The 26,957-nt window shown below is 33.2% G+C and overlaps 1 protein-coding gene across 1 annotated transcript in view; it reads right to left on the bottom strand.

The window, feature by feature from the left end:
* Positions 1-25,687, bottom strand: part of LOC128220128 (stimulated by retinoic acid gene 6 protein-like) — a 46,953-nt gene extending 21,266 nt beyond the window's left edge. Inside the window, exons 1-4 of the mRNA XM_052928393.1 lie at positions 25,615-25,687; positions 24,800-24,937; positions 24,090-24,348; positions 9,345-9,405 (exon numbers count right to left, since the gene is read on the bottom strand). Of these exons, the coding sequence (XP_052784353.1) occupies positions 9,345-9,405; positions 24,090-24,348; positions 24,800-24,937; positions 25,615-25,687 (531 nt within the window). The remainder of the gene's footprint in view (positions 1-9,344; positions 9,406-24,089; positions 24,349-24,799; positions 24,938-25,614) is intronic.
* Positions 25,688-26,957: the final 1,270 nt, after the last annotated feature.

Below are 26,957 nucleotides of genomic sequence, written 5' to 3'. Positions count from 1 at the left end.
AACGTTTAGCATAAAGAGTACCGTTATTCAAATTCAATATTACCGTACACTAATTCGTGTTTACACTCACACTTATTTTTCTTGTTTCAAAACATGATATATGTATGCTGATAATTTTCTTACAGTATTAAAGTTTTCGGACTGCAAAAGTTGTACTGTATTATACATACTAGGCTTAGGCTTATATATATATATATAAATAAAGGTTACATTCCATCAAGAAATGGTATTCATCTTCAAATACTTGGCATCAATTACAGATCCTATTTTCTCTTGGTACATTATCCCCATACATACGGTATGCATTGTTTAGGGCACACCACAGGAACATACCTTACACAGTTTTATATGATATTATCTAATGAGTAATGACTACAATAACTTAATACAACTTACTACTGCATAGACTATTTGTAAAAGCCATCCCATGTTTGTAGATATTAATAAAAATAGCTAATTAACTTAGTTGGGTAAATTAGTATTTAACATAAGAAATAGAAGTTCCAAAAATATTATCCTCCAATTGCATTCTGTTGTGGCTTTTTTACGATTTTTAATGGAGCTTTATAACAAGTAAGAGATAAAAATGTAACACACAGCTAATATAGAAAATAGAATTAAAAAACATAGCTTATTTATAAAAATGTTCTTGTACACAGTTAAAAGCAATATACTGAAATTTGTATTTATAATATACATATTATATATACAGTATATTAAATCTGTTTTATTTCATGTGGTCTAACTAAACATTCTAACAACTGACCAGTTAATATTTTCATTTTCTTTAATACACATGTTTTTATAAATATTCCAACCAAATTTTAAGCTACCTTTAAGTCCAACAAAAGATGGGCTTGTTTTTTGTCCTTTTACAAAGATAAATGTATTTCTTGATTTCGTAATAAAGTATATTGTATTTATAAGAATTTTCACCAGTGGATCCAATATAAAAGTCTGACAGTCCAATGTGAAAGGTTAATTTCCTGTAGATTAAACATTCTTACACAGTTTAATAAGTTTTGAACAACATTACAATTCCTAAATAAATGCACCAAAGTTTCCTCCTCTGACAAACAATATGTACATAGTCTGTTATTCACAATATTCATTTTAAACAGTAATGAGTTTGAGCTAAACTCCTATGTAAATTCTTGCCTGGAACCACTGGATATAAGTATCCTTAGTTATCCTAAAAAAAATCATATATATTTTTCCAGTCAACATCCTGGAATAAACTGATTCATTTAGCTTGACAAGTTGGATTATCATTATTTTCTATAAATACATTGTAAATCTTTTTACTTCCATTGCTTTCAAGCAACATATTCTTAACATAACATGACATGGTTGGGTTTTGAGTTATATCATTTTCATTTAGAGTAATTTTACACTTTTTTATGTAGCTCCTAACAACTCTTATTAAACCTTCATAAAATAGAAAATCAACATAACTACAAAATACTCTTAATACGTCAATCCAAAAATTGCTTTTTAATTTCTTAATTAAACATTCAGCAAACAGAATTAAGCACTTTACATACATCAAACAAGGAGGTTACCAATATATAGCATTTTCCTTGACTATATAAAACATTTTTCTAATCCAAGAGAGTTTCAAACTATTACAATTTGCTATAACATCTATCATTTCTGGGTCCCGATCTTTAACTTTTAATCTTAGGGTGTTCTTCCCAAACAAAGTCATAAAAAAGATTTATGATTTTATTGAACACAAATGTACTAGGGTTTGGTAATGACATAAATAGGTGTGTAAAAAGGGGAAGTAACAATGACTTAACAACAGTCATCTTTCGCTCTGGAGTTAACTTTCTTCTTTTCCAATAACATACATTTCTTCACATTTTCAATTTTGCATGTAAAATTTAATTCTATCATTTTACTTAAATCTACATCAGATCTATTTGATAAATTAGTTAAGCCCATCTTATTTTATGGTTGTGAGGTCTGGGGATTTTCCAGTGCCAACAATATAGAAAGAATTCATACAATGTTTTGTAAGAACTTATTAGGGGTTAAAACTTCGACACAAAATGATTTCGTATATGGTGAATTAGAAAGAATAGATTTGTTTTCTATGCGATTGACGTACATTTTAAAATACTGGTTCAAGATAGTAGATTGCTGTGACAGAAAGTATTCAAAGGTTATGTATAAAACGATGTTAAATGAAATTGAAAATAACCCAAGAAAAATTAATTGGGCGGTAAATGTTAAAAACATGTTGTGCAATTATGGTTTTCATGAAGTCTGGATTGCCCAAGGGGTGGGGAACACAAAAACATTTATCAGTATTTTTCAGCGTCGAGTAAAGGATATCTTTATCCAAAATTGGTACAGCAGACTAGAAAACTCAACTAGAGCGTCGTTCTATAAAGTGTTTGCAAATTTTGAGTTTCAGTCATATTTGAAGAATGTAAACATTAATAAATATAAAATAGCATTAACTAAATTACGATTATCATCACACCGGCTCTCGGTTGAGACTGGAAGATGGACAAATATTCCTAGAAATGATCGCTTATGTAGAGCATGCAATAAGTTAGAAGATGAGTACCACCTGTTATTTGAATGTCTTTTGTACAACGACATACGATGTAAATACATTAAGAAATATTACAGGGAGAGACCGAGCATGTTTAAGGCAGTTTTGTTGCTAAAGTCTGAAAATGCAAACATCTTAAAAAATTTAGCTGTATATATATTTAATGCATTTGAAATAAGGAAAACGTATGTTCACGTATAGATTTCTAATGAGTAGAAACTATGTGTGCTTTCAGCTGTATAACATTTTCTTTGAAATCACAATGCATTTATTTGGTAAGCAAAACAATACTAAGATCGACATAGCTTTACCCTGTAAACCCTCCTAATATTTCGTTTTCGCTCTTTTAGTGGGGGTGGAAATGGGACATATTCATTTAAGTTAGACACGTTTGTACTTCTAAGAATATAACGCACAAGTAGTATCTTTTGTAAAATAATTAAACTTCAAATTTAATACATATCATATGCATGTTGTATTATTGTATTTTGTAGACACTGTTGTTAATACTATGACATAAATATAATATTTCATTGTTATGGTCATTTATGTATTTATGATATGTATATCAAACTCTCAGGTACAGCTGCTATTTATTTGATACAATTATACTTGTTTACTTGTCCGCTATTTGATTTTGAATTTTGAATTTGTATACGTAAGCTATTGAATTCGATGAATTTGATCACGGGTCATGTTGGCCTATTTCAAATGTATATTGTGTGTTATATTTCCTTGAATAAAATTTCTTCATCAAATATCAAACCTAATAATTTAAATTGTGTAGTTCCACATGTTAATTTATACTTTGTCTAAATCGACCGGATAGGGAACCTATCCGTATTAAATGAGTTTGATCAAAGTTAATTTTCAAACCTGAATATATAGAAAAATTATGTAACAGGTCTAAGGTAGCATTTAATGATAAATCTGATATCCTTAGAATCAAAGAAGTTCCATCTGCAAATTGTATTCAACATTGTCAACTGTAAGGCTCTTGATAGAGTTAGAAAACCAGCTTATCAAAAAGATCTAAAATATGTTCTTCGGAATACTAGTGAAATGAAATAAGTATCTCTTCAACTTGAATATAGCTTTTTGAGCTTGGCCCGGTAATGTCTTGCATGTATTTTGAAATGAACCACCAGGCGTAAAAACAATACCCAGATAACAGTATTCGTTAACAATCTCAATATTCCCACCCGCATAACGAATCAAAACTATCTTTGTTTTATCTCTATTAACAACTAATTTCCAGCGTTTACATTATTGCTCCACAATATATAAAGTTGATTACATATCTTCTGGTGAAGTTGCAAAAATAACAATATTGTCTGCACACATCAACAGGAATATTTTAGTGTTTTACATTAATACCATTCGCACCTTTTGTCCTAAGCTCTTCCTCTTAATCGTTTATGCTCGACTACGTGCATAGAAGAAGAAAATATGGTGCAGAATTATGGTCATCTCTAACAATGACTGATATACTAAAGCTAGAACGTTTTTACGATGATCAGCAATTATGTGCCAAAACTTACCCACACGTTCGCGAACTGACATGGTCCTGGAATTCCATTCTTGCCGAAATAGACATTCGCGAACTTGGATTTTTTCACCAACTGTGTACACTAAGACCGCTAACTCTCGTACGAAGAGTATTTGATTATAGACTTGAACTTTATTACATAAAAGGAAAACTAGCACAAAGCGGATTCGTACCTGACATACATACTACATGTATATCAATAAAATATGGCTTAGAACACTACCTCCGTGAATACAGAGCAAAGATGTGCATCCCACCTTAGTCTACATTAAAACATATCATGCGAACTAAAGTCACAAACTACTATAAATGACAGTGGCTCGTTCGCATTACCAGTGACCCAGAATTCAATCGATTTATAGACTTTCATACAGAAATACGTCCATCCGTTTTATGGTTGAGTACTACCTCGAGAGACCATATCCGCAATGCCTCTACGGTTGTTCGACTAATCGCTGATAAAAGACCGTCTATCGACGACGCCTTGTGCCGACATTGTAGTGAACGCAGTAATGACAACGTGAAACATTAACGCAGTGCACTGCATTTATGCATGACAGGCGACATTTGCTAGACATGCTATCCATACCACAACATCATGATACTGATGACATTTTAAATCTTTTGCTATATCAGGATACAATACGTACAGTCGATCGGAATAATCTAAACAGCTCGGTAACAGCATCTTGTGACTATATTCATAAAATCGTAGCCAGAACTGTCTATTAACTCATAATTATGTTATGGAAAACACTGCTTAAAATGCATGGTGTATTACATGCTATTATAATCTGTGGCGATAACAAGTATATATCTTCGAAGTGATGGTTCATTTTCATACCTATGAAAATAATTATATCTACCATTGTCAATATCTCTCTCATTGTACATATGCTTTGTTATTTAACTTAATATTACTAAACAATTCATAAACATTCGTATTTAACATTATTAAAACAACATCAATTCCTTCCCATATACTCCTTACTTCTAAAAGTTCTAATATTGTATATGGACAGAAAAATTACTATAGATAATCGGTTTATGAAACCGATAACTGATCGATTATTAATCGACTTGATCATTGTTTAATTATATTTGGTCATCATATTCAAGGGATAAAGATACAGTACATGCACCAGTTTTAAGCACCAATGTTCCCTTACAATAGTGTGTGTACAATTCTTAACCTTTGTATAAATTACATTATTTATTCAGAACGCAACTATTCTTTAGTGTTTACAACTTACTATTATAGAACATGATAAACTAGCTCTAATTTTGTCTTATATAATAACATTTCGTAAAAAAAGTAAGAAGGCATTTTTTAATCAAGCGGTGAAGGATAAAAAGGATCCAAGCTTTATCTGGAAGAATTTAAAGGATATTTTTTCATTTGAAAAAAGCAAGATAATTTTACCGGATCAACTACAAATTGGTGATAGAGAAGTTTCTGAATGACTCAATATTGTTAATGAACTTAACATTCACTTTGCCAATATATCAAATATAATAGAAAGAACGCCCTTTAAATCCGAACGTTTTAGTAAACTGAAATATTACCTAAACGTTAAATTAGGGCACAAAACGTTCGAATTGAATTATATATCATCACTTGAGGTAAAACAGATCATTGATAAACTTGACATAAGTAAATCAACTGGGATAGATGAGATTGGCTCAAGAGTAATTATACATTGCGGTGACTTCATCACACCATGCATTGCGTCTATTATAAATAACAGTATCATGAACGGAATATTTCCAGACTCTTTGAAGACTGTATTACCATTGTTTAAATTAGGATGTAAAGATGATCCAATTAATTATCGTCCAATTTCGATATTGCCAACAATATCAAAAATATTTGAAAGGCACATTGCAAACCAAGTTCAAGATTACTTCCATTCTACATTATACAAACTAAACAGTCTGGATTTAGGAAAAACCATTCCTGTTGTACAGCGTTAACAATTTTAATAGATGCATGGGTAAAAGATATTGACAGTGGCAAAATTGTTGGTGGTGTCTTTCTAGACCTACGAAAGGCATTTGATTTGGTGGATCATGAAATTCTTCTACATAAATTAAACTTGTATCATTTTTCTGAAAATTCGATAAAGTTTTTTTTTTAAATCCTACCTATCTAATAGAAAACAATTAGTTAAAGTTGGAAACATACAGTCAGGCTTGCTTCCAATATCATCAGGAGTACCTCAGGGATCCATTCTTGGTCCACTGCTGTTTCTTATATATATATCAATGGCATTGCGCTTTGTAAAACGAATATGAACATCGATTTTTTTGCAGATGACTCAACATTGCATGAAACCGGTAGTAATATAAACGCCATTGAAAGTAAACTACAACGACATCTTAATCTCGTAGTCGATTAATGCCAAATAAATAACATGTTATTGCATCCATCTAAATCCATTTGTATGGTTATCGGAACTATTTAAAAATGTATAAAACAAAACAAGTCAGTAAATTAAATCTTACAATCGATGGAACAGCATTAGAAAATGTGACTGTGCAAAAACTACTTGGAATCTATAGATAATAACCTAAAATGGGGTCCGCAAATAGAAATTGTTTGCAAAAAAATCAACTGTAAAATCTCACTTTTGAAACGTCTATTGTTCTACTTCAATGATGAGATGAAACGTTTGTTTTACAATGCATATTTCCTTCCAATTTAAGATTATTGCTGTCATATTTGGGGCAAAGGAAAATCAAGTTACTTACATAAAGTTAAATCCTTGCAAAATAGGGCTGCAAAAATCATTCTTAAAATTCCTATACGATCATCTTCAAACGGATTGTTACAAGAACTTTAGTGGCTAGCGTTTACAGACAGGTGTAAATATCACTGTGCAACCCTTGTCTATAACACCCTTAATGGAAAGGCCCTGCGGTATATGTCTGAATTGCTAATCTTTCCATCATGAACACTATTCTCTAAGATCAACTTCAAAACAAGCTTTAGTTTTGATACAAACACCGCGAACTAACTATTTCATGGATTCCTTTTCGTACTACAGTATGAAGGTTTGGAATACTATTCCGGATGAAATACGAAATGCAAAAAAGTTAAACACATTTAAGCATAATTACAAAGTGCACCTCTTGAAATGTGCATATCATTAGTTTCAAAAAGGTATATCATCTTTTCATTCTTTTAAAGATTGAAATAACTGTTGTTTTATAAATTGTTGTGTTTTATTGAGTGTCTGTCGGCGTGTACATGATATATATTGAAATAATTGTTATGTTAATTAAACATGATTTGTATAGAATAATTATATTCAAAACATCAAAAGTTCTTGTATAGAAATGTATAAGTGCGATGCATATGTTTTATGATTTACCAAATGCATTTTGTTTTTGTTTGTTTGTTTTTCTTCATAGAAGGCCACATTGTAAATATGATGTTGTTATGGTTGAACCTGCAATTATGTCATAATGTGTTTATACCTTCTCTAAATAAATATATTATTATTATTATTATTATTATTATTATTATTATTATTATTATTATTATCATTATTATTATTATTATTATTATTATTATTAGTATTAATATTATTATTATTATACATGTCACTTGTGTAAAATAAACACAAAGAAAGATGTTAATTTCTTTTTAATAATCAGTCAGTAACAAGTACAACAATCAGTTGAACATTTTAGATGTTTTACCAGAAGATTTTCTTTCAGAAAACTGAGAAAACTAAATTCTTACATGGTAAGAAGTAAACGGTAACATGTTTCAAAATCACTTTTAAACCACAAACATGAGAAGTTGAGAACCAATCCCTTAGCAGTAAAGTTAAAAGGACATTTTGTAATAACAATGGTACTGCAGTGACTTACTGACTTGATTAGAATATGACAAGATAACTCAACATAGTAATACCTTAGCATTTCAACATTTAGTAGCATAAACCAGACTCAAAACATATTTTCATGTCATTTTTTGACTGGTAGTCGGTAGCGATTACATCTCTTGTTTCTATAATCGATTGTTTAAATTGCCGCCAACGTAGGCTTTTCCGATCAATTTTCGATTATAATCGACCATCGGCACAACACTATGGTAGAGCCTGACTCTATTGAAGAGGCACCTTTAACTGCTTGTTTTTCGTTTTTCAGTAAGCCTTTCCTAACAGGTGCGCACTTCTATTTCCTTGCATCCTTAAAAAATGTGTTTGTTTTACAGCTATCAACGTGAAACTGAAATAAACAACGTTTAGCTAAATGTTTAGATATTCCTTTTTTCTGAACCTGATTTTTTCTTGGAACCATAAATACATTTACCATGAGCCAAACGAGAACCTTGAACAACTGGTAAAATTGCTCGCTTTTTTTCTTAAAAAGTGCTAATATAAATAAACTATTGTACCTTTTTTCTTGACTTCTTTCAAATGTATTTTCGATTGTTTGTATTGTTATATATTCATTCCTATAATGGTTAAATATTGTTAAATCACTTATGGGTGGAAATAAAGGGTATAGATATAAGGTTCCATCCAAAGCTAACAGAGCAGGATCATTAGTGTACAGAGCATTGCAAATAAATTATATTCATTAGAGTACAGAGCATTGCAAATAAACCATATTCATTAGTGTACAGAGCTTTGCAAATAAATCATATTCATAAGTGTACAGATCTTTGAAAGTGAACCATATTCATTACTGTACAGAGCTTTGCAAATAAATCATAGTCATAAATGTACAGAGCATTACAAATAAATCATATTCATTAGTGTACAGAGAAGGGTAAGAATTAATAGCATTACAATAGTAAAAAGGTATACCTTATTAATATGATTATTTGTAAATATCACTTATACGACATTACATTCGACTCTAGTAATCGTCGGAAAGTTAATAATCCAAGTCGAGGCTCCCAGCTTTTGGGCGATTCATTGAAACTGAAACAACTTGCACGTGAACCGCACTGACTCCGGCCAGCTCCCATTCTAAATGGGTTGACAAATCTTTATTCTTAAGATGCCATTTATCTATGTCACACAACCACTTTCTTGTGGTTTAACTATTTCCTTTGATTGTATACCTCATTCAAAAAAGGGAATACCCCGCCTTTGATTTAAAGATTCCTTTTTGCACGGTGTTGCAAATGGGCCTAGCTTTCGTATAGCCAATTTACGCGAGCAGACCTTAAACACTTTTACACACAGACCCCCTTTTTATAAATCTTACCGACGGCAAGAGAAGCCAGTAATGAAATATGTCGTCGTGGAGTTGAGTCACACATTCTACACTGAAACACAAGATGAAAGAGATTGTTAGATGACCATTTTATGAAAGATATAATAATTTGTAGCCAATTGTATAAAGCTGTGATAAGTTTTCCACATGTTATCCTTCGCTTGTTGACTCATTAAAACAACTTGATTGGTGAGCAGTTATTATTGAATCAATCATTGACCATTTGACAACTGCATTCGATTGTATACTACTGGTAAAACGTTTGGGTTTGTCAGGGTTAATTTAAATGATCAATGATTGGTCAATATGTATCCAGTATTTGTTACATACCAATCATATCTTTTGATGTGCAAATTGGACTTAAGATAACCCGTGGACAACTTATCCAAGTTATCCACACAATTTGCTGCAGAGTAGCCAATAGTTAGTCTCTGCAAATATCTTTAAAGCTGCACGTTTTGGCTGCATGGTAGCTATTAGTAAGTCGCTAAAAATTTCTTTAAAGCTGCACTTTTTGGCTGCAGGGTAGCCATTAATTAGTCTCTAAAAATATCTTTAAAGCTGCACTTTTGGGCTTCAGAGTAGTCATTAGTTAGTTTCCAAAAATATCTTTAAAGCTGCACCTTTTGGCTGCAGGGTAGCCATAAGTTAGTCTCCAAAAATATTTTTAAGCTGCACTTTTGGGCTGCAGGGTAGCCATAAGTTATTCTCTAAAGATTATCTTTAAAGCTGCACTTTTTGGGCTGCAGGGTAGCCATTAGTAGGTCTCTAAAAATTATCTTTAAAGCTGCACTTTTTAACAACTTTTTATATTTTGAAAATAACCATTTTTTCGCAAATGTCTGTTATCCAGTGATATAAGATTGTTAAAAAATATCCGATTGCAGCTTTTCATAATAAAGTTTGCAAATTGATGGCGTTTTTTGTTTGTTTTAAAGCTCCCTAATGTTTGAAGATATGTTCGCTAACAATTGAGATCTGTTTTGTTGTGAGGTATCTTATATGACTCAATTGAAGGCCCCGATGCCAAAATCTCTGATTCAAACAAGAAGATAAAATTCAAAAATATAAATCTTCAGCTTTAAAGATGCACTGCTCTAATATGAAATAAACCATCTTAAGTCCCTGATGTGTCTCGTCAGAAGTGTTGGCTTGTATACGATCGGAAAAAGTGTCCTTTTAAGACAAATTATCAAAAAATATGTTTATCCTATCAGGACAGCTAACGCGCTTTTTTCAACTTTCAGAAAGTAAACATCATATTCAAATACATGATATCATTAGTATAATCAACTATAAATCGGATGCCCCTTTATATGAAAATAGGTGAGAGGCTAGGGCATACTGTGGAAATGAAAAATGTTTCATTTATTCTGTTAACCGCATTATAAAACCTACTATGTTGCATTGTCATCATTATTCGCGTTTGAATACAGCATGTTGAAGGCCGATATAAAACTCGCCATCGTGTCTCTACTGTCGGATGTACTGACGGCCGAACGGGCGGAGTAGTCTTGTATTCGATGGTAATGTAATGGGTGGTGTGTGGTCTGCACTCTAGATATTCAAAATATTTCGCATACTATCTGGAAAAGGAAACAGTAAGAACACTTTTTACCATCTATTTTTAAAAAAAACCCATAACATCTTAAAAATGATAGTTCGTACAAATATGTTTGTATGTAATTTAACGACGTCTGATAGGGAAATTAGTGCAAATGTGTTGATCGTTTTTCAGTACAACTGTTTTACAATATCTTTCAAAGTATTTGGTCTTTTAACCCCGCTTAGGCTTTGCGTTAATCACTTATGTAAGGGTGGAAGGTCGTAAACTCTCCATTATGGTAGAGAAAGAACAGTCCGAGGCACGCAGTGCCCAGGCTTTTCTTTTCGCTTACTTAATACAATACGACTGCAATCGCTCGAGGACGCCAGGGTCCGAGCTAATACCTCGAAGGAACCGATGTTTCGAACGACCCAAGTTTCAACGTCCCAGTCTGTTATGAATTGTCTTTCAGTGTATTTTAAGTTTGCAGTCGCCAAACTGAATGATTACTTCGACACCTATTATGTATTGCGTTGTGGAAATCGCTCATATGTTCAAAGGCTAACGAATACTAAACGTAAAAATGCAACAGAAAAAAAACACACAATAAATGAATAAATAGCTAAGTTAATTTTTACCAAAAAACAAACAAATTTTCTAAACAAGCAACATTAAAATATGACAGCGCATACTATAATTTTAATTATCTTCTCAAATGCCCTTATCAACTGAAAGCGGTCGTGCGTAAACAGAGATAATCGGTTCTTCACACTTTATCGAATTTTCTTTTAACTGTCATTGCAATTCTTACACTTTGCGGAAATTTAAAAACCTAGTTATTGTTTGTTTATTTTGGAAAACGCGTTCCGTTAAAAGTGTGAAATTATGACCTCGAGGGAGTCATAAGGTTGTTTTTTTGCATGATTTGTGTATCTGAGACCGGCTATTTTGCTCGACTCCTCGACTTGTTTAGGTCTCGATGCAGCGTCAGTAAATTTAATTGATAATACAAGAAAAACTTTTCGGGGATAGCTTCGACCTCGAGGGACCGCTGGTTCTCGAACGACCGCCTGTTCGAAACACCGCGGTTTTACTATACTTAAATCGTGTAAACAACGCTTAAATTGAATTTACTTATTAATGAACTTCTGCATTTACCTCATTTACATATCTGTCCGGTTGTGTCCGAAAACGGCGTTTATTCATAATTACAACGTCCATGTCGTGTGGTACGATCGTTTTCGTGGTTCTTCGTTAACACAGGCATGTGTCCCGTTATGCGATACGCAAGAGCATTTACACACACATTCAACAGTGAAACAGTCATTTAAGAAAAATTGAAAATAAATAAAACAAAATGTCACCCCGTCCCCTTAAAAATGAATAAAAATCTAGCTTTTAAGTCATATTGGCCTAAAATTGACTTATTTTACCATCTTTTACTAACAAACACCAACGAGCATTTAAGGGGTAACTCATTTAAACATAATGTTTGTGATTTATAGCCCAAACTTATGCAATTTTCCAAAGCGTTACTGAAGTTTTTCGGTAGAGTAGAGAATTTTATGTTTAACATCTGTGAACACTCACGTGTTTTTTGCACGTGTGATGAGAGTTAATCATGCTTACATGCATTTTGTTTACAATTCTCACGAAATTAATAAAAAAAAAATCGGTGTCTGATCAGATAAAATTTTAAATCGCACGTTCTTTAAATAGCGGCACGTTTGAAACTATGCATTAAGCCAAAATAAATTAATTGATAGATTTCCACGCATTTTTTAAGCGATGTTTTTATTTTTTATTTTTCTTAGATGAATTTTACGGATGCTCTTATTGCATAATGGACCGTATACACGTGTTTCTCAACGAACCACGAACGTGATCGTAACAATTCTCCTTTAGTACATGTGAATGTTATACATCGACACCGTAGGTATGAATAAACCTTGTTCTCGGATAGAACCGAACCGATACGCAAATACTAGTTCAACATTACTATTTGAGTCAATACAACTTTAAGGGGCGGCGGAAAAAAGGGGCAGGAGGGGATGAAAATCATTTAAATTATCTCTTCAACGACTTGAGCCGGTTTAGTAAAAAGTAAAGTTCATTGACGTATATATGTTTGCTTAGCGAAGTTAAAGCTTTATAATAAATACTTTCATGTATAGGATGTCCACTGGATGGGTCAAATATGTACGATAAATGTTCTTACAAATATTGTTTTTTAAAGGTATTTACTACCCAAACAATGCTTTGGCAGGTAATTTACTATCTAAAGCCTTATAGAAACGGAGCCATGTTGCCGATTTGAAAAAAAAATGAAGTTGGATTAGTAGAACTTAGTAGCAAAATGTCATTTTAAGATAAATTTAGAGCAAACCAACACATGTTCTACAACAAAAATATGAAAATCTGCAAAGATATGCTCTGAATGTTTAATTCACTTGTATACATTTGAATGAACAAGAGATGGAATTGAGAATAAACACTGTCAAAATTGCCAAACTTCATACCAGTTAATCTCTTCACTTATAAGATGCTCTTCGAGTACAGCAAACTAACATCTTTTAAAAATAGCTTTAAAAGCAAACAATTACATGATAAACTAACCTTTTACTCCTTAATGTTTAAAAATATAGTCCAACCACAGTAAAGAGAGCACCCTGTTAAAGACTGCTAGAAGAATGGCAATATATAACCTGTACTTGTGAAGTTAAAGGTACAATCAACCCTCATGGTGATTTAGCCTTTAAGTGACACTCGTATTTATAATCAATATAACAAAAATAAATTTGAGTGATTAACTTTTAACTAGTTACTAAATAATGCTTTTATGATTTTTTTAATAACTGATAACAAGACTCTAACCGTGCATACAATGTGAGTTTGGTTTGTGGTCACCAAGTTGCACAAGTGGGTTTTCTCAAAGTACCCCCCATCAGCACAAGACCACAGTCTCTTGCAACATCGTGCCAACGAGAGTGATTTATATAACTAACTATAACTCGTTTCACAATCGTTGTCAAAAATAAATAAGTTTAAAATAAGTTCGTATAAAGGTATTCATTTATAAAACAAAATGCAAATAAAACTCTCTTTTTCCATATATTTATTCTTTTCCCTAAATACAAAAAAACCCAAAACATATATGTTTACAATATTTTACATTATATTATATTTTCATACCATAAAAAATACTTCGTAAACATTTTCTTATAATAACTTAATGTAACATAATACATCATTGTATTGAAATGTAACAAACTGTTTCTTTATGAACTCACATGTTTCACACAAAAAAAAATGGCATTTAAGTCTTTATTTATAAAACAAACTTATTTGGCTAAAGACGTCTGGTCAAATATGTCCAAAAAAGTTCATGAGGCCTAAACACATATATACAGTTCGGGTTACCCGACCCTACCTACGAAAAAAGGCGCTGACTCTACCGTTTTATAGTCATTTCGAAATATTACTTTAACACCATACTTCAATAATGAAAAAAGCATTCCTATATAAAGCCTAATAAAAATAAGAATAAAATAGAACAAAAAGCCTACATACCCTACCTATTTTTGAAAAGGATGTAACTCTAACCAAACCATTTTTTTAGGTCTGAGCGGTAACGGTACATCAATAAAAAAGCCATACTGTATTATTCATGAATGAATGTACATAAATGCAAAATCAGTAAATTTGAATAGTATTAGATAACTTGTGTTAAAATGAATTTCATATAAACATACATATTATAAATGTCGCTAAAACACAACATGTGCTATCAGTCTACATAATATCCCCCGTGTATTAAAATGCATTTTACTTTGTGCTAATATGATGTATAATCAACATTTTTCATTAAACATTGACTATAAGGCTTATGTATTAAGCTTAAGCATCTAGCCATAGGTTTTTATATCAATTCTAATTTGAAGATCCCTTGGTTCAGGATCATGGAATACATTGAATAAATTTGTCAAGACAATGTCATCAAATGATAGTACATGTATAACTTTAAGACGTTTGGCTAAATTCATATACCATGCTATGCTATGTTGAGGCGATCTGTCTCCACTGATGCAGTTGCTTCTTAGTTTAGTGCCTTCAAGTATATTGTTGTATTAGAACATTTAATTTTTTTGTATGTACTTTTTAAATCTTTGTATTTTTGTGCATCTCACTTAATATGTTTTATGTTACTTGTTCATGGCCAAAGGCTCTTGTGTTGCCGATACTGCCAATAAAACTTGAATACATTATATTGCATTGTAAATCTCAAAATATCAAAAACTTACGTTGAATACAATGTAACATTTTTAAACTTGTATTTTATTTTATTAATATGCCTTAAATAACTTATCTCTATACCAATTCACAGCATTTATATTTGCGTTACATTTAAATTGATTTCATAAAGATTTGGAACTGAATCTACAGAAATTAAAAAAAAATCAAATAACTGCTCTATACTGAACTAAGTATTTAATCCCTTTTCAAGGCAAAGCCAAGTACAGCTAACTATTTTTGTCCCTAATGTTTTAACTTCTTCCATTCATGAATTCTTTCCGGTGTCGTGTTAAACCGAATTCGAGATTGTAACGTCATGTTTTGAAAACAATAGATAACAACGCAATAAAAGGTACCTCATACTCTTTGTTAAATAATTGAGTTTACTATAAAAGTATGTACATAAGTAAGTAAATGACTGGTTAATATCTAAGCATTATGTTTGAAAGGTTGGGATAAATTACTTTAAGCATATAAATGAAATTTTGCTTGTTTGTGCCTACTATGACTGGTGCTGCATGAATGTTATGGATATAAACTGTAAGAGATGTGTGGTTCATTTTAGACCAAGGTGTCATGGAGGAAAACGTACAATTTTTAATTCTGGTCAAAATAGTATTGGTGTTGTTGAGAGATGCACATATAGATTTAATTTTGCATGAGTAGACTTGAATATTACTGCCATGGTAGGAGCACATAGTATAAGCCGGGCATTGGGCCTGGTTAATGCCAAGAACTGCAAGTTAATAGGGGGGTCCCTTTGATGTCACACTAAGTACAAATATTTTAAGCTGTACTCTCCCAGATTTAACGTTTTGACAACTTTTTTTATTTTTTGTCTTGGGACGAACCATTCTATGTTCTATATATTCATAGAAACCATTGATATAAGACTGCTGACAAAAATCAAATTGCAGATGTTCATATTTTTCTTCAAAAATTGATGTTTTATGCATTTTTCTTAAACCGTTAGTAACGCTTTTAGCCATAAAACATTTCGAACGGAAAATGAAAGTCTGTGATCTGATCTTCTGTCAGCAGTCTTATATCAATGTTTTGCAGATGTTTACTCTGAAATTGACTCAATCCAAGAAAAAAAATAAAAACAAGTTGTCAAAACATTCAATCTGTAAGAGTGCAGCTTTTACAGTCATCACATGCATCAAATAGCGTTTGTATGCTTAGATACACAATTTATAATCAAATGTTGCGTCATAGCCAATAACATGTTTATAATAGCCTATGTTTTCTGTACTTTTTGGAGGGGCGCTTCCAGCGTTCTTCCTCTTCTACGTCGAATGGGTGGGGTTTGCAGTTGTCAAATAGATTCGAGAAAGAGCACAAGAAGACTCGAAAAGCTCGTGTTCCAGAGTAGCTGTTTCGAAAATGTCACTATTGGCAGAGGAGGTATCGACAGTATAAATGTTTAAAAAAAAAGATCATGTTCGGTTGGCTTACAGTATACTAATAATCAGTATGTTATTCGCCAGTTTTGAAATATCTATATTATAACTAATATTAAGTGCTTAATAAAAACTCATTTGTTTGATTAACTAGGTATTTAAAATAAGAAATCGAACAAATATTTTCAGGAAAAATAACCGGCACCTCACAAGTAATTGAATAATATTAATCGGCCATAACCCGAAACTTATGGACAACAGAACAAATTATGTTAGTTGTTTCAAAAGTATTAAGGCAAAGCGCAAGCGTATTTGATGGCCAAGTAGTGGGTTGTTGATCCACATGGCGCCGTGTATGTATTCGTGTCCGCGGTCAAGGTACATGTCTGAAACATTAACCCAATTTTGTATTTTGTCATGATACCTTAAAGATGCACTCTTACTCCAAAATAAGATTTACCATAATTAATTATATTACTTTTATTTTCCAAAAGGGATGAAAAAAATGTCGAAAACAATGGTTTTTATGAAGGATATCGAGTTTGATTTGAATGAAATGAACATAAAACACGGTATTTCTACCTTATAAGACTATGGTAGACCACAGTAAATCTTGTAGCATTCACCAAACATTTAATATTTTTGAGATATATTTTATTATCATTAAAGATGATATCAAAGTTCCGTCAACTAACCTACACATGTTTATCGTTAAGGACGATGTTCGTTTATAAATCATTATCGAAATTCTATATCAAGTCGGGGCCAGCTCTGAGATTGATATTCGTGATGTAGTGTTGTAGAGTGTCGTTAATGAAGCGACTATTGAGCTAACTGCAAAATCGACCTGTGAGTTCAATATTTGATCATTTACAGGCGTCAGACTTACAGGGGCTGGTGGGATAATTAGCTGACGGGGCTAGTACCTAAGAAGAATTTCGAACCAGCAGTTCTTATCGAGCTGAGAGTTCGATATTCGACAATATACAGAAATCGGACTTTCAGGCGATGGCGAGTTTGTTCCTTGATGGGGCTTAGTACTAAGGGCGAAAGTCAAGCCATCTGCAAATATATGTATTCGACATTCGAAAGTAAGCATTAATATGACAATTTGGGTTGTGAATGTGTTTGCTGGTGGATCTTTGTACCAAAGACAAATATAACGCTACCTGCATAGAGCTATGTATTATATATTTGTCACTATGTCAATAATATTAATATAATATTTTCGTCATAAAACCTAAACATTAATATTTTTTCTTAAATAAGATAGTACTTGAATTATAGGATTTTTTTTTCAGCGTACAATAAATTATATTCCGATTTTTTATTATTAAAAAAGCCGTATTTTTGTACGGTTTTCTCAACGTTTCCGCACGTGTCCGCTAGGTGGCGCTGTAAATCAACAAACAACGGGATTTTTAAAATAAATTAAAACAAACCTCGTTAAAGTACGTCATTGACAATTGTTTGTTCCAAGTTTCATTAAAATCGGTCGACATTCATATTTTTCGGAGGAACGTGGTCATGTACCTTAAGCAAAACAAAACCTCAATCTACGACCTAGATGCGTTACTTGTTAAACTTGTTTAGTATTTTCTTTGCCTAATTTGTGTATTTTAGAATACAACCTACATCTCCGCTTAATCATTAAGAATTTCAACTTTCGCATATGTTTAATGGTCCGCCAGCTGCCATTCATCAGATACACACTCCCTGCGTTAGATTTTGCGTTGACAATGTGTTAGCCAATGAGGTTGTTTTCTAAGTCAGTAAGATGACCTGACTTGAACTTTAATTGAGAAAGATGGGACATTCGCTACGATAACTCCGCACATTCTTAATCATTAAGAATTTAATTCTAGTCATCCAATTAACTTACTAACATAAATTATAGTGTAAACCCCTGTATCTTTAGCAACGATGATTTTTCTACCCGAATATGGCGTAGCAGACGTTAAACAATTTTAGAGTATTCAAAATGAGTACGGACGATATTGAGTTCAGTGTAAGATCGTATTTTATTTCACGTTTGGTCACAGAACGAACTATTTTCACGAGTGTGGTAGCCACAAGTAAAACTATTATTTTTCGGTTAACACTAGTGAAATGAAATACGTTCTTGCACTGTATTCAACAAATTTTCTTTTTATTTCATGCATTTATCGTGTGTTTTTATTTCCCCTCTGGAGCGAACTTGGTTTTCATATAAATATTTACGACAGTCCCTTTCCGTGGCCTCTTAGTCAAGGTAACTCCTTTTTGCGCATGCAGAACGTCCACTAAAACATAGTTCCCTACTTTACGGAAATGGTTGTTGCAATGAAATTAATTTTAGACTAAACTGTTGAACCATCAACATAATCTAAGGTTTTAATATTTATGTAGACACAAACAAGTATTAAAGCGAAAGTATTTAGGAAATAAAAAAATCATCGCGTAGAAATACAAGTGAATGAAACTGGAACACGTGACAAGTATTTGTACATTTAAGAACACTTTCAACAGTTTTAAACTAACAAAAATTGACTTAAAATAATGCGTATGCGTAAAATCAACGAAATTCATGCTGTGCTTTTGCTTATGTCGAACTGCTTTCGAATATGTTGGTTTTAGTCAATGGTTTTTTTTTTGTATTTTATTTTTCGTTATCTCGAAGTATTATTTGAGGTCCGAACGACTTTGATATAACAATTTTTGACTGAAGAAGGTTATTGCTTTTGCAGACATTTTGATTTGAAGTACGCTTATATTTTGTCTATTTACCTTCATGCCCTGGCAAGAACTTTGGACTTATGCTTTTGTATCAATGCTGCAGTTGGATAGGGTATTAGACGGGTTCTCATAGTCTCCCATGCTAGTTCTACCGAAGAATGATGATTGTACTTGTATGATCTCGTCCGTAGCACCACAAATAAGTGTGTATGAACTACCTTCACATACTTTAAGATTTACTGGAATGTATTTAAAAAATATGTAAAACATTGTAAAAATGCAAAAGCAACTGAATTAATTTGAACACAGAAATACGGAAATGTGTGTACCAATATATACCGCCTTTAAATCACTCACAAGTGTAAATATGACCTTGACCCTTTGCCTTTTAACAGGGCATTAAAAGGGTTTGTCTTTGTATTTCAGTTATATCGAATCTCAAACTAGTTACCGAGACCAAAAAGACTTCGTGATAACGCGTTTTGACATACAATTTCAGAGTTGTATTGATTCATGTTGCACAGAATTACCCTATTGTCTTCGTAGTTACTGTAATGATCTCACATAAGTCATTAATAAGTTATTGCATGTAATTTTGTTGCGCAACATTGAACTTTTGAGTGAAGTTTAAGCTGGATTGACTGAAATGCATGTTCTACCCGTTGTCCGAAGAAGGTTGATATTTGCAGTTTATATAATCAAAGTCCTTTAAGAGGATAAGGATATACACAGCGGACAAAATATGGCTCGAACCTTTGACGTTACATGGTGACCTTCAGTCTGCATGTATCGAGTTCTGCACTGTGAATGGGCGTTTTGAATAGTGTTCCCAAGTTTCATGAAGTTCCACCAAGGGATATAAGAGGTATGGAGTCGACATGAAATCTAAGGCTCGTACCTTTGACCTTGAACTGATACTTTAAAATTATATTTCGGCGCGTCTGGAGTGTAAGTTAGGCATTTTGTGTAAACGGGTTTATCATTTTCACAAGTTTCATGCAAATCTTTTAGGGAATGTTCGGACTATAAAGCGGGCATGAAATATATACGTGGAATTTTAATCTTTAACTATGACCTTGACCTTCAGTATGCGCGACTTTAGTCTTGATTTTGCATACCGTCTCCATGTAGCGAATTTCGGACTGAGTTTCATTAAAATCCCTTCCAGAGGTTAAAGAAATACAGAGCGGGCACTAAATCTATGTTGCCAACTTTTGACCTTGAGCGATTCATTTAAAGAGTGTTCAGAAAATACGGAGCGGACACGAAAGTATGACTTTCAGCGAGTAGATAGACGGACTAAGGGATGGACAGAAATCCGTGCTGAAACAATATGTCTTCCACGGTATAGGTTTAGACGAGACAGTAATATGCTGTCAACATTTCATAGTAAATGTATATTTAAAGACTCATTTCACGGTTAAAAGACGGAGTAAATCCGAATATTGACGTTCATCCACTCGTGTAAACAACACAATCATAAATTACATTGCTTGGCTCAAATTTCTCGTTGGCTCGAACTGAATTTTAAGGGCCGATTCCATTGTACTGAAGGTAAACATTCCCGCTTGGCCCAAATCTTCTGAGGCTCGATGTATTTAACGCCGGTCCCTGAGAGTTCGAGCCAACGAGGTTTGACTGCAGTTGAATGCCTAGCCAACTAAGAGCCAATTATGATACAGGGTCATTCACATTCATGAGTCACGTGGGTTATAGCGTAAAAAATATCTGCAACTGAAAGATGAAGACTTTCATTGTATTGACACTTTTAAGGTAGAAAATGACGTATATGGATTTAATTGAGATAAGAATGATAACCACAGATCAATTATGATTGATGAATATAAAATAGCCTACCAGCGCTTAGTTAAGCATAAATAAAGGTCTACGAAAACAGTTTAAAAAAAAAAATGTTTTTTTCTGAGCCACGTGATTTTTGGAAACACTTTATAAAGAGTAAACCTAATACAATTGGCAAACATTTCTATGGATATTTTTTTACACTTATTTTTCATCATTGCAAAATGATATGCCTTCAAGGCTGGAAACCATGAAGCAAGCTATTTTTAGCAATAATCGTGATTTTGAAAATATAATTTCCTACGTTTGAGTAAAGCGAATTAGAAGGAAATTATTTTCCTTTGTTTATAATGAAATAACCGCAAACCGCAAGGTGGCGATTGATAACACGAGGAATTCGTGCGAATGTGAAGGTAACGGCATTCAGCTTTGGGGAACCGATCCGTTCACATCGATTCAATTGATTGTTAAATTTGAGGTCGTACCGGGCAGTATGCAGAAGTCAATGTTTTTTTTAATAGGCCGTATATAAGCATGGTTTAAATCCTGGTGCAGAGGGTAAGTCGTATTGAAAATGTGTTTGTTGGATTTATATGACATGAAAAATTACATGTATGCTCATAATTGTTCAAAATACGCAGTGGAAAAGTGGAAAAAAAAAGAAATGATGAGTTAATTCAGTTAATATATACTGTTCTAAGGTATTTCAAATCATCAACTTTCCAAAATATTATTACGCACATTCGGGTCTAAAATTATCATGCCTCCCCCGGCTCTTTATTTCATGTTTCTAGGTTACGGAATAAAAAAGTTCTTGGAGGTAAACCTTCGGTCAGTCTGTTGTTTACAAATGTGGGAAGAGAGAAATTGATGCTTTAAACGTTTAAGCTCCGAAAACACATTTATTTGCAATGTTTTCTCCTTTAACATTATTTAGATATGGTATTTTAATTTCCTGACAATTTCTTTGCTGTACAAGAGTCTTCATTATCATTTTTGTTGCATGAAATAAAGAGCCGAGGGAGGCATGGTAATTGTAGAGCTGAATGCGGGTCATGATATTTTGGAAATACATACTTTTTACTACTTACCAGGCGAAGACAGGTTCCAAAAATCCTATTTTGACATTGTTTCGCCGCCATCTTGCATACTCCAAAACCTCACTTAAACCGTTGCAGATTCGGAATACGTGTAACGTCCTGCTTTATGTACTTATGAATAATACAAAGCATTACAATTTTTAGCCTAGCGTTCTTTGTCCTTCGTTTGACGCCTTTGTTGGGGCCAAGTTGAATAATGGGTCTGACATAAGGGGATTTTCAAAATTAAAAGAGATCAAGCATATTCTCCTAAATTTTGTAAATGTATTCTTGGTGTTAAAACAAGTAGTCCATGCAACATGACCGTTTAAGGTATCATAATTGTAAACTGTTATACTATTTGTTTCTGTACCGTACATTTACTATGCAATATAATAGGTAAATGGATAAAAAAAAATACTTGGACATTTTATAAAACAACAATAAACGTTCAGGTTCGATTCTATTTCATTGGAAGACAAAGTATTTATTAGAAAATGTAAGGATGTTTAATTGCAGGATAATATCATTCAATACAAATGTAAGCATATCTAAAATATTAACATACAATTATATAAAATAATGAATATAAAAGGCATTTAACATGTCAAATAAATTCTGAATCACAGAATAAAAGACAAGGTTACCATTGTTACCAAAGAATATCTATATCATCTAGTGATGTGATGTGTTTATATGTCTTGCAAATATTTTGTTGTTAATAATTAAAATGATTTGCATTAATAACACATCTACATAACCTGTCTATCATACAGTTATTTAAATTGTATTTAAGATTTATCTTAAATTAAAATCCTGAGCACAAGTTATGCTACATTGTCAGTTGTTGAAGCAATCAAATTTAGAAATGTTTAATTGTAAAATAGATTTCTGTATTTTGACATGTTAAGTTGCATATTGCATTAAATGCATAAACAATTTACATATTTTTAAATGTACAATGTAACAAAATCATGGTAAATAACGGGTTATAGTGATAATGCTAGTTTCAATCGAGTATGATATATAATATATTATATATATAACAAAAAGCAATAAATGGGAGATGGTAAATAAGTGTTTGTTTCAGTGTATCGGAATTGAGCACCAAAAGCTTTATTCCGTGAGTGGCGTAGCTATGTTACTAGTTAAATATTCATTGTAGTTTTTCAGAAAAAAAGCCTCAAATGTATGCGAAGGTTATATCCTTTCGAAAATGATGTCGTTAATATTGGCCCAAGCCCCATTTGTGCTAATGTTTGATTCGGAAATGAAAGCGTGCTAAAATATCAAATAGTGTAATATATCAAAAATTGTATTTCGTTAATTTCGTTTTTGCTAGAATACCACCCTTTCAAAAGAAGAAAACAAACTCTCAAAGTAATAAGCTCGGTAAATAACAGATCATGACAAAGCGGACAATGTCACCGACGCCACACATGTTGCCTATATGTCGCATCTTCGAGCGGCAAAGACACAAATTAAAACATATGTAAATGTAAGTAGGTTTAAAAAAGAAAAAAAAGATAAAGTACAAAATTATAAGAAATAGAAAATCATATTTTGAACCTACGATTTCTAAATTGCAAATGATATGTATAAACCTCTCCAACATAGCATATAGCATATGTATGCAATGCAATTGTGCATGTAAGTAACCTGGATTTAATAGTCAGCAAAGCATGATATTATAATTCTGTAGAGGCTTCATGATTTTGTTTATTTTCGTTCTTTTTTGTTAATGCATTAAAACTTGCCATTTTCCACCTGTTTTGGGGTGTCTCTATGTACACATTAACATCGTTTTCACTTCTAACGGCATCATGAACATACCCACCATTGATATGAGTTTTACCATCAGCAGTGTTGCCTGTGTTTTCACTATCAACCACAAACATACCCTTTTTCATCAACATATCTCTGCATTCTCTGCACAAACCTAGCTGTAATCAGCGCTTTACTCCAGTTTCTCTTGGCCGCTTCTTTTATATCAACATCGCTGTTCATCATGTCATCAACATCATTTGCGTCCATTCCAGCTGCGTCGATCTTCTTCACAAGCTCACCTGCTTGTTTCTTGACCATGTAATACAGCTTGGACAGACGTTCCTGCATTTGTTTTACGTAATCCATCTGAGATTTGCGGTACGCTCTCAATGCTGGGTTGTTCAGGATCGAACACAGGAATATTATTGTGCCAACGTATTCTTGCTCGAATGAAGGCTCTTGTTTTCTCAACCACTTTCTCTGAAGTCAGACCTTCATAATGAGCATATAATGCAATACTTTGGTAACAAGGACACAATTAGCAAGATATATCTTATTGCACGTTTCTGTCCATATTTATATGAACATTTTTCTAACTCGCCAACTCTTAATAAATTAAGTCTATATCGAGCCATTTTAACATCAATTAACGTCAATATCCGAAAAAAACCACACTTTCTGCAAAAAAGGTTATACTTTCTACAAAAAAGGTTATAAAGGTCCATAACTCTTACAATGTTAAGGCTGGAGTTAAATAACTGGTCAGGGAAAGAGCACTTTGGTACGGTGAGTAAGCGTTTAAAGTTTGAAGGTGGTATATTCAGTGGAAAAAAACGCATATACCGTATTTCTCCGGATCTTCTTCCAGGGCTTTCTTATCTCTCTTCTCCTTCTCTGACATAAGTATTCTCAAGAACATGACCAAGACGGGGTGCGTGTGGGACGCCTCCAGGGTCACAAACCCGCAATAGGCAACGAAACCTACAAAAATACGCTAAAGAGATGATCCATCGGAAGCACATAACGTAACCACAGTATGTAAACAGTAGTTTCGCCTTGTCGAGTACTTGAAATTGATTTATACATTTGTATGTTACTATTAAGTGTAAGTTTTCATCGTTTATAAGTTGGTGCGTGCACTGATCAGGCTAATATGTTTTAATTTTATGATTATTGATAAATGATGGGACAAGTGGGAGGTAATGGATATTGTAACAACCTGATCATTTCATAAATTCATTATCTTAAGTAATAAAGCGCGATCATGTTCTGCCCGTAGTTAATGTTCTGTCAGTGTCTTGTTATGTATGTTACATGTATGTAAATGTTTAAGTTTGTGACGTATGAAAGTAGTTGGTTCAGTATGAGTGATTTACCTATTTCTAGATTTATAGAGGGCGCTTTTACTATTCAATTTACCCGTGCTAACTTTCCCGGTCACTCATTCCTGTACTGAACACCGTAACCAACAGACCACTATTCATTGTTTACGTAGTGTTTAATATTCTTGCAAAAGAGTATTTTGCTTCCTAGAAGAGTATTGCATTGCAAATGTTGCTTGTAAGACTTGATCTTTGTGTTTTGTCGGTAAATACAATTATTATTCCCTCGATGGGTCCCACTCAACAGTATCGTGGTAGTCGTCTATATCAGAGTACCATGGGCTGTTCCTGTCATTGTCACTTGAGCTGGTGTCTTCATTTCCGTGATGTTGTTTACTGTAGGAGTCATCGTATCTGTGGTAATGCCGGTATGGATGGTGCCTTAGGTGGTTACGACGTCGCTGTCGGGACTGCTCCCGTTTGAGCTCCCACTCTTGTTTGCAGACCCACCGACGCCAAGTTACATTTTCGGGCCAAAGGAGTTATTTTCGACTGTATCTTCGTTTTCCGGATATATGTTTAGTCGTGCGGACGAACCATGCCGTCCACGAAATAATGTAAGACCTATCACTCGAATGTTCATATCTGTCACGTAATCATGGATATCTTGTTCGACGACGTCGGGGTCAATATTCCTCAAGAAGTATGACGTAGTCGTGCGGTGTTTCATTGATGAATCGATTGTTTGGGTGGGGAGTAGTATCGCTTTGTTCCGGCGTAAATTTTTTGTAAAGTTTGTTCCAAATTCCTCACTTCAAGTTTCAGACCTTTGTTTTTGAGCAAGAATTGACAGTGTAACTGTTATTTGCTGTTGCAGCGCCAGAAGTAGATTGCAAGATGATATGCTCTTTAGGATCGATATTCTGGGATGCATATGCATTGTTATCGGCATTTGTTCGGTAGAAATCTTTTTCATGCTAGAAGCTCTTCGTTTGCATATGGTTTGGAGCTTAAGCATTTGAGTCGTTTGAAATTCGCACGGGAGCCGAACGACATAGCTGTACATCATTGGTTTGTAGTCATTTTTTGGTATGTTGCGTTTGTATGCGGGAGCTTAATTTGTGAGTTTACGAATCGCTTGTTTATATTTGTGACTTCTGACTCAAGTTTATCCATGTTACTTGGTTCTTAGTTACAATTGTACTTCCAGCCGATGGCAGAGAGGCAAGAATACTGTTTAAAGTTCCTTCAAACTGGCGGAATGCTATCGCCATATTGTAGACGTCTGTGTGCGTCTGCTGAATTATGACAGATAAATGACAGTTTGTTTGCGCGTTATGTCTTCAACTCTCGACTGGATACTGAACAAAAGTACATAAATATCTGGTTTAATAAAGTCATTTCCAGAGTCACACTCGATTATTTCGGCCTCCTGAGTCACTGTCGATGGACATATGAAAACGTCATTTATTTCTCGTGAACGTTCGACGTCGATGAAAGCTTGAATAACTTTACAATCGTTAGCACATGTTTGTTCTTTGCTTGAAGAGGAGGAATTTCTCACGTTAACAAATCTTGTTTCGGGACACCCTAGAGTTCTACGGGCCCTCTCAGCGAGTCTCTCGCGATAGGCATTTATTTTGGCGTAGTCTTGTTTGATCCTCCTTATTTATTCATCC

The sequence above is a fragment of the Mya arenaria genome, chromosome 15 (genome assembly GCF_026914265.1).
Source record: "Mya arenaria isolate MELC-2E11 chromosome 15, ASM2691426v1".
Lineage (NCBI taxonomy): Eukaryota > Metazoa > Mollusca > Bivalvia > Myida > Myidae > Mya > Mya arenaria.
This window is presented reverse-complemented; position numbering and strand designations above follow the sequence as displayed.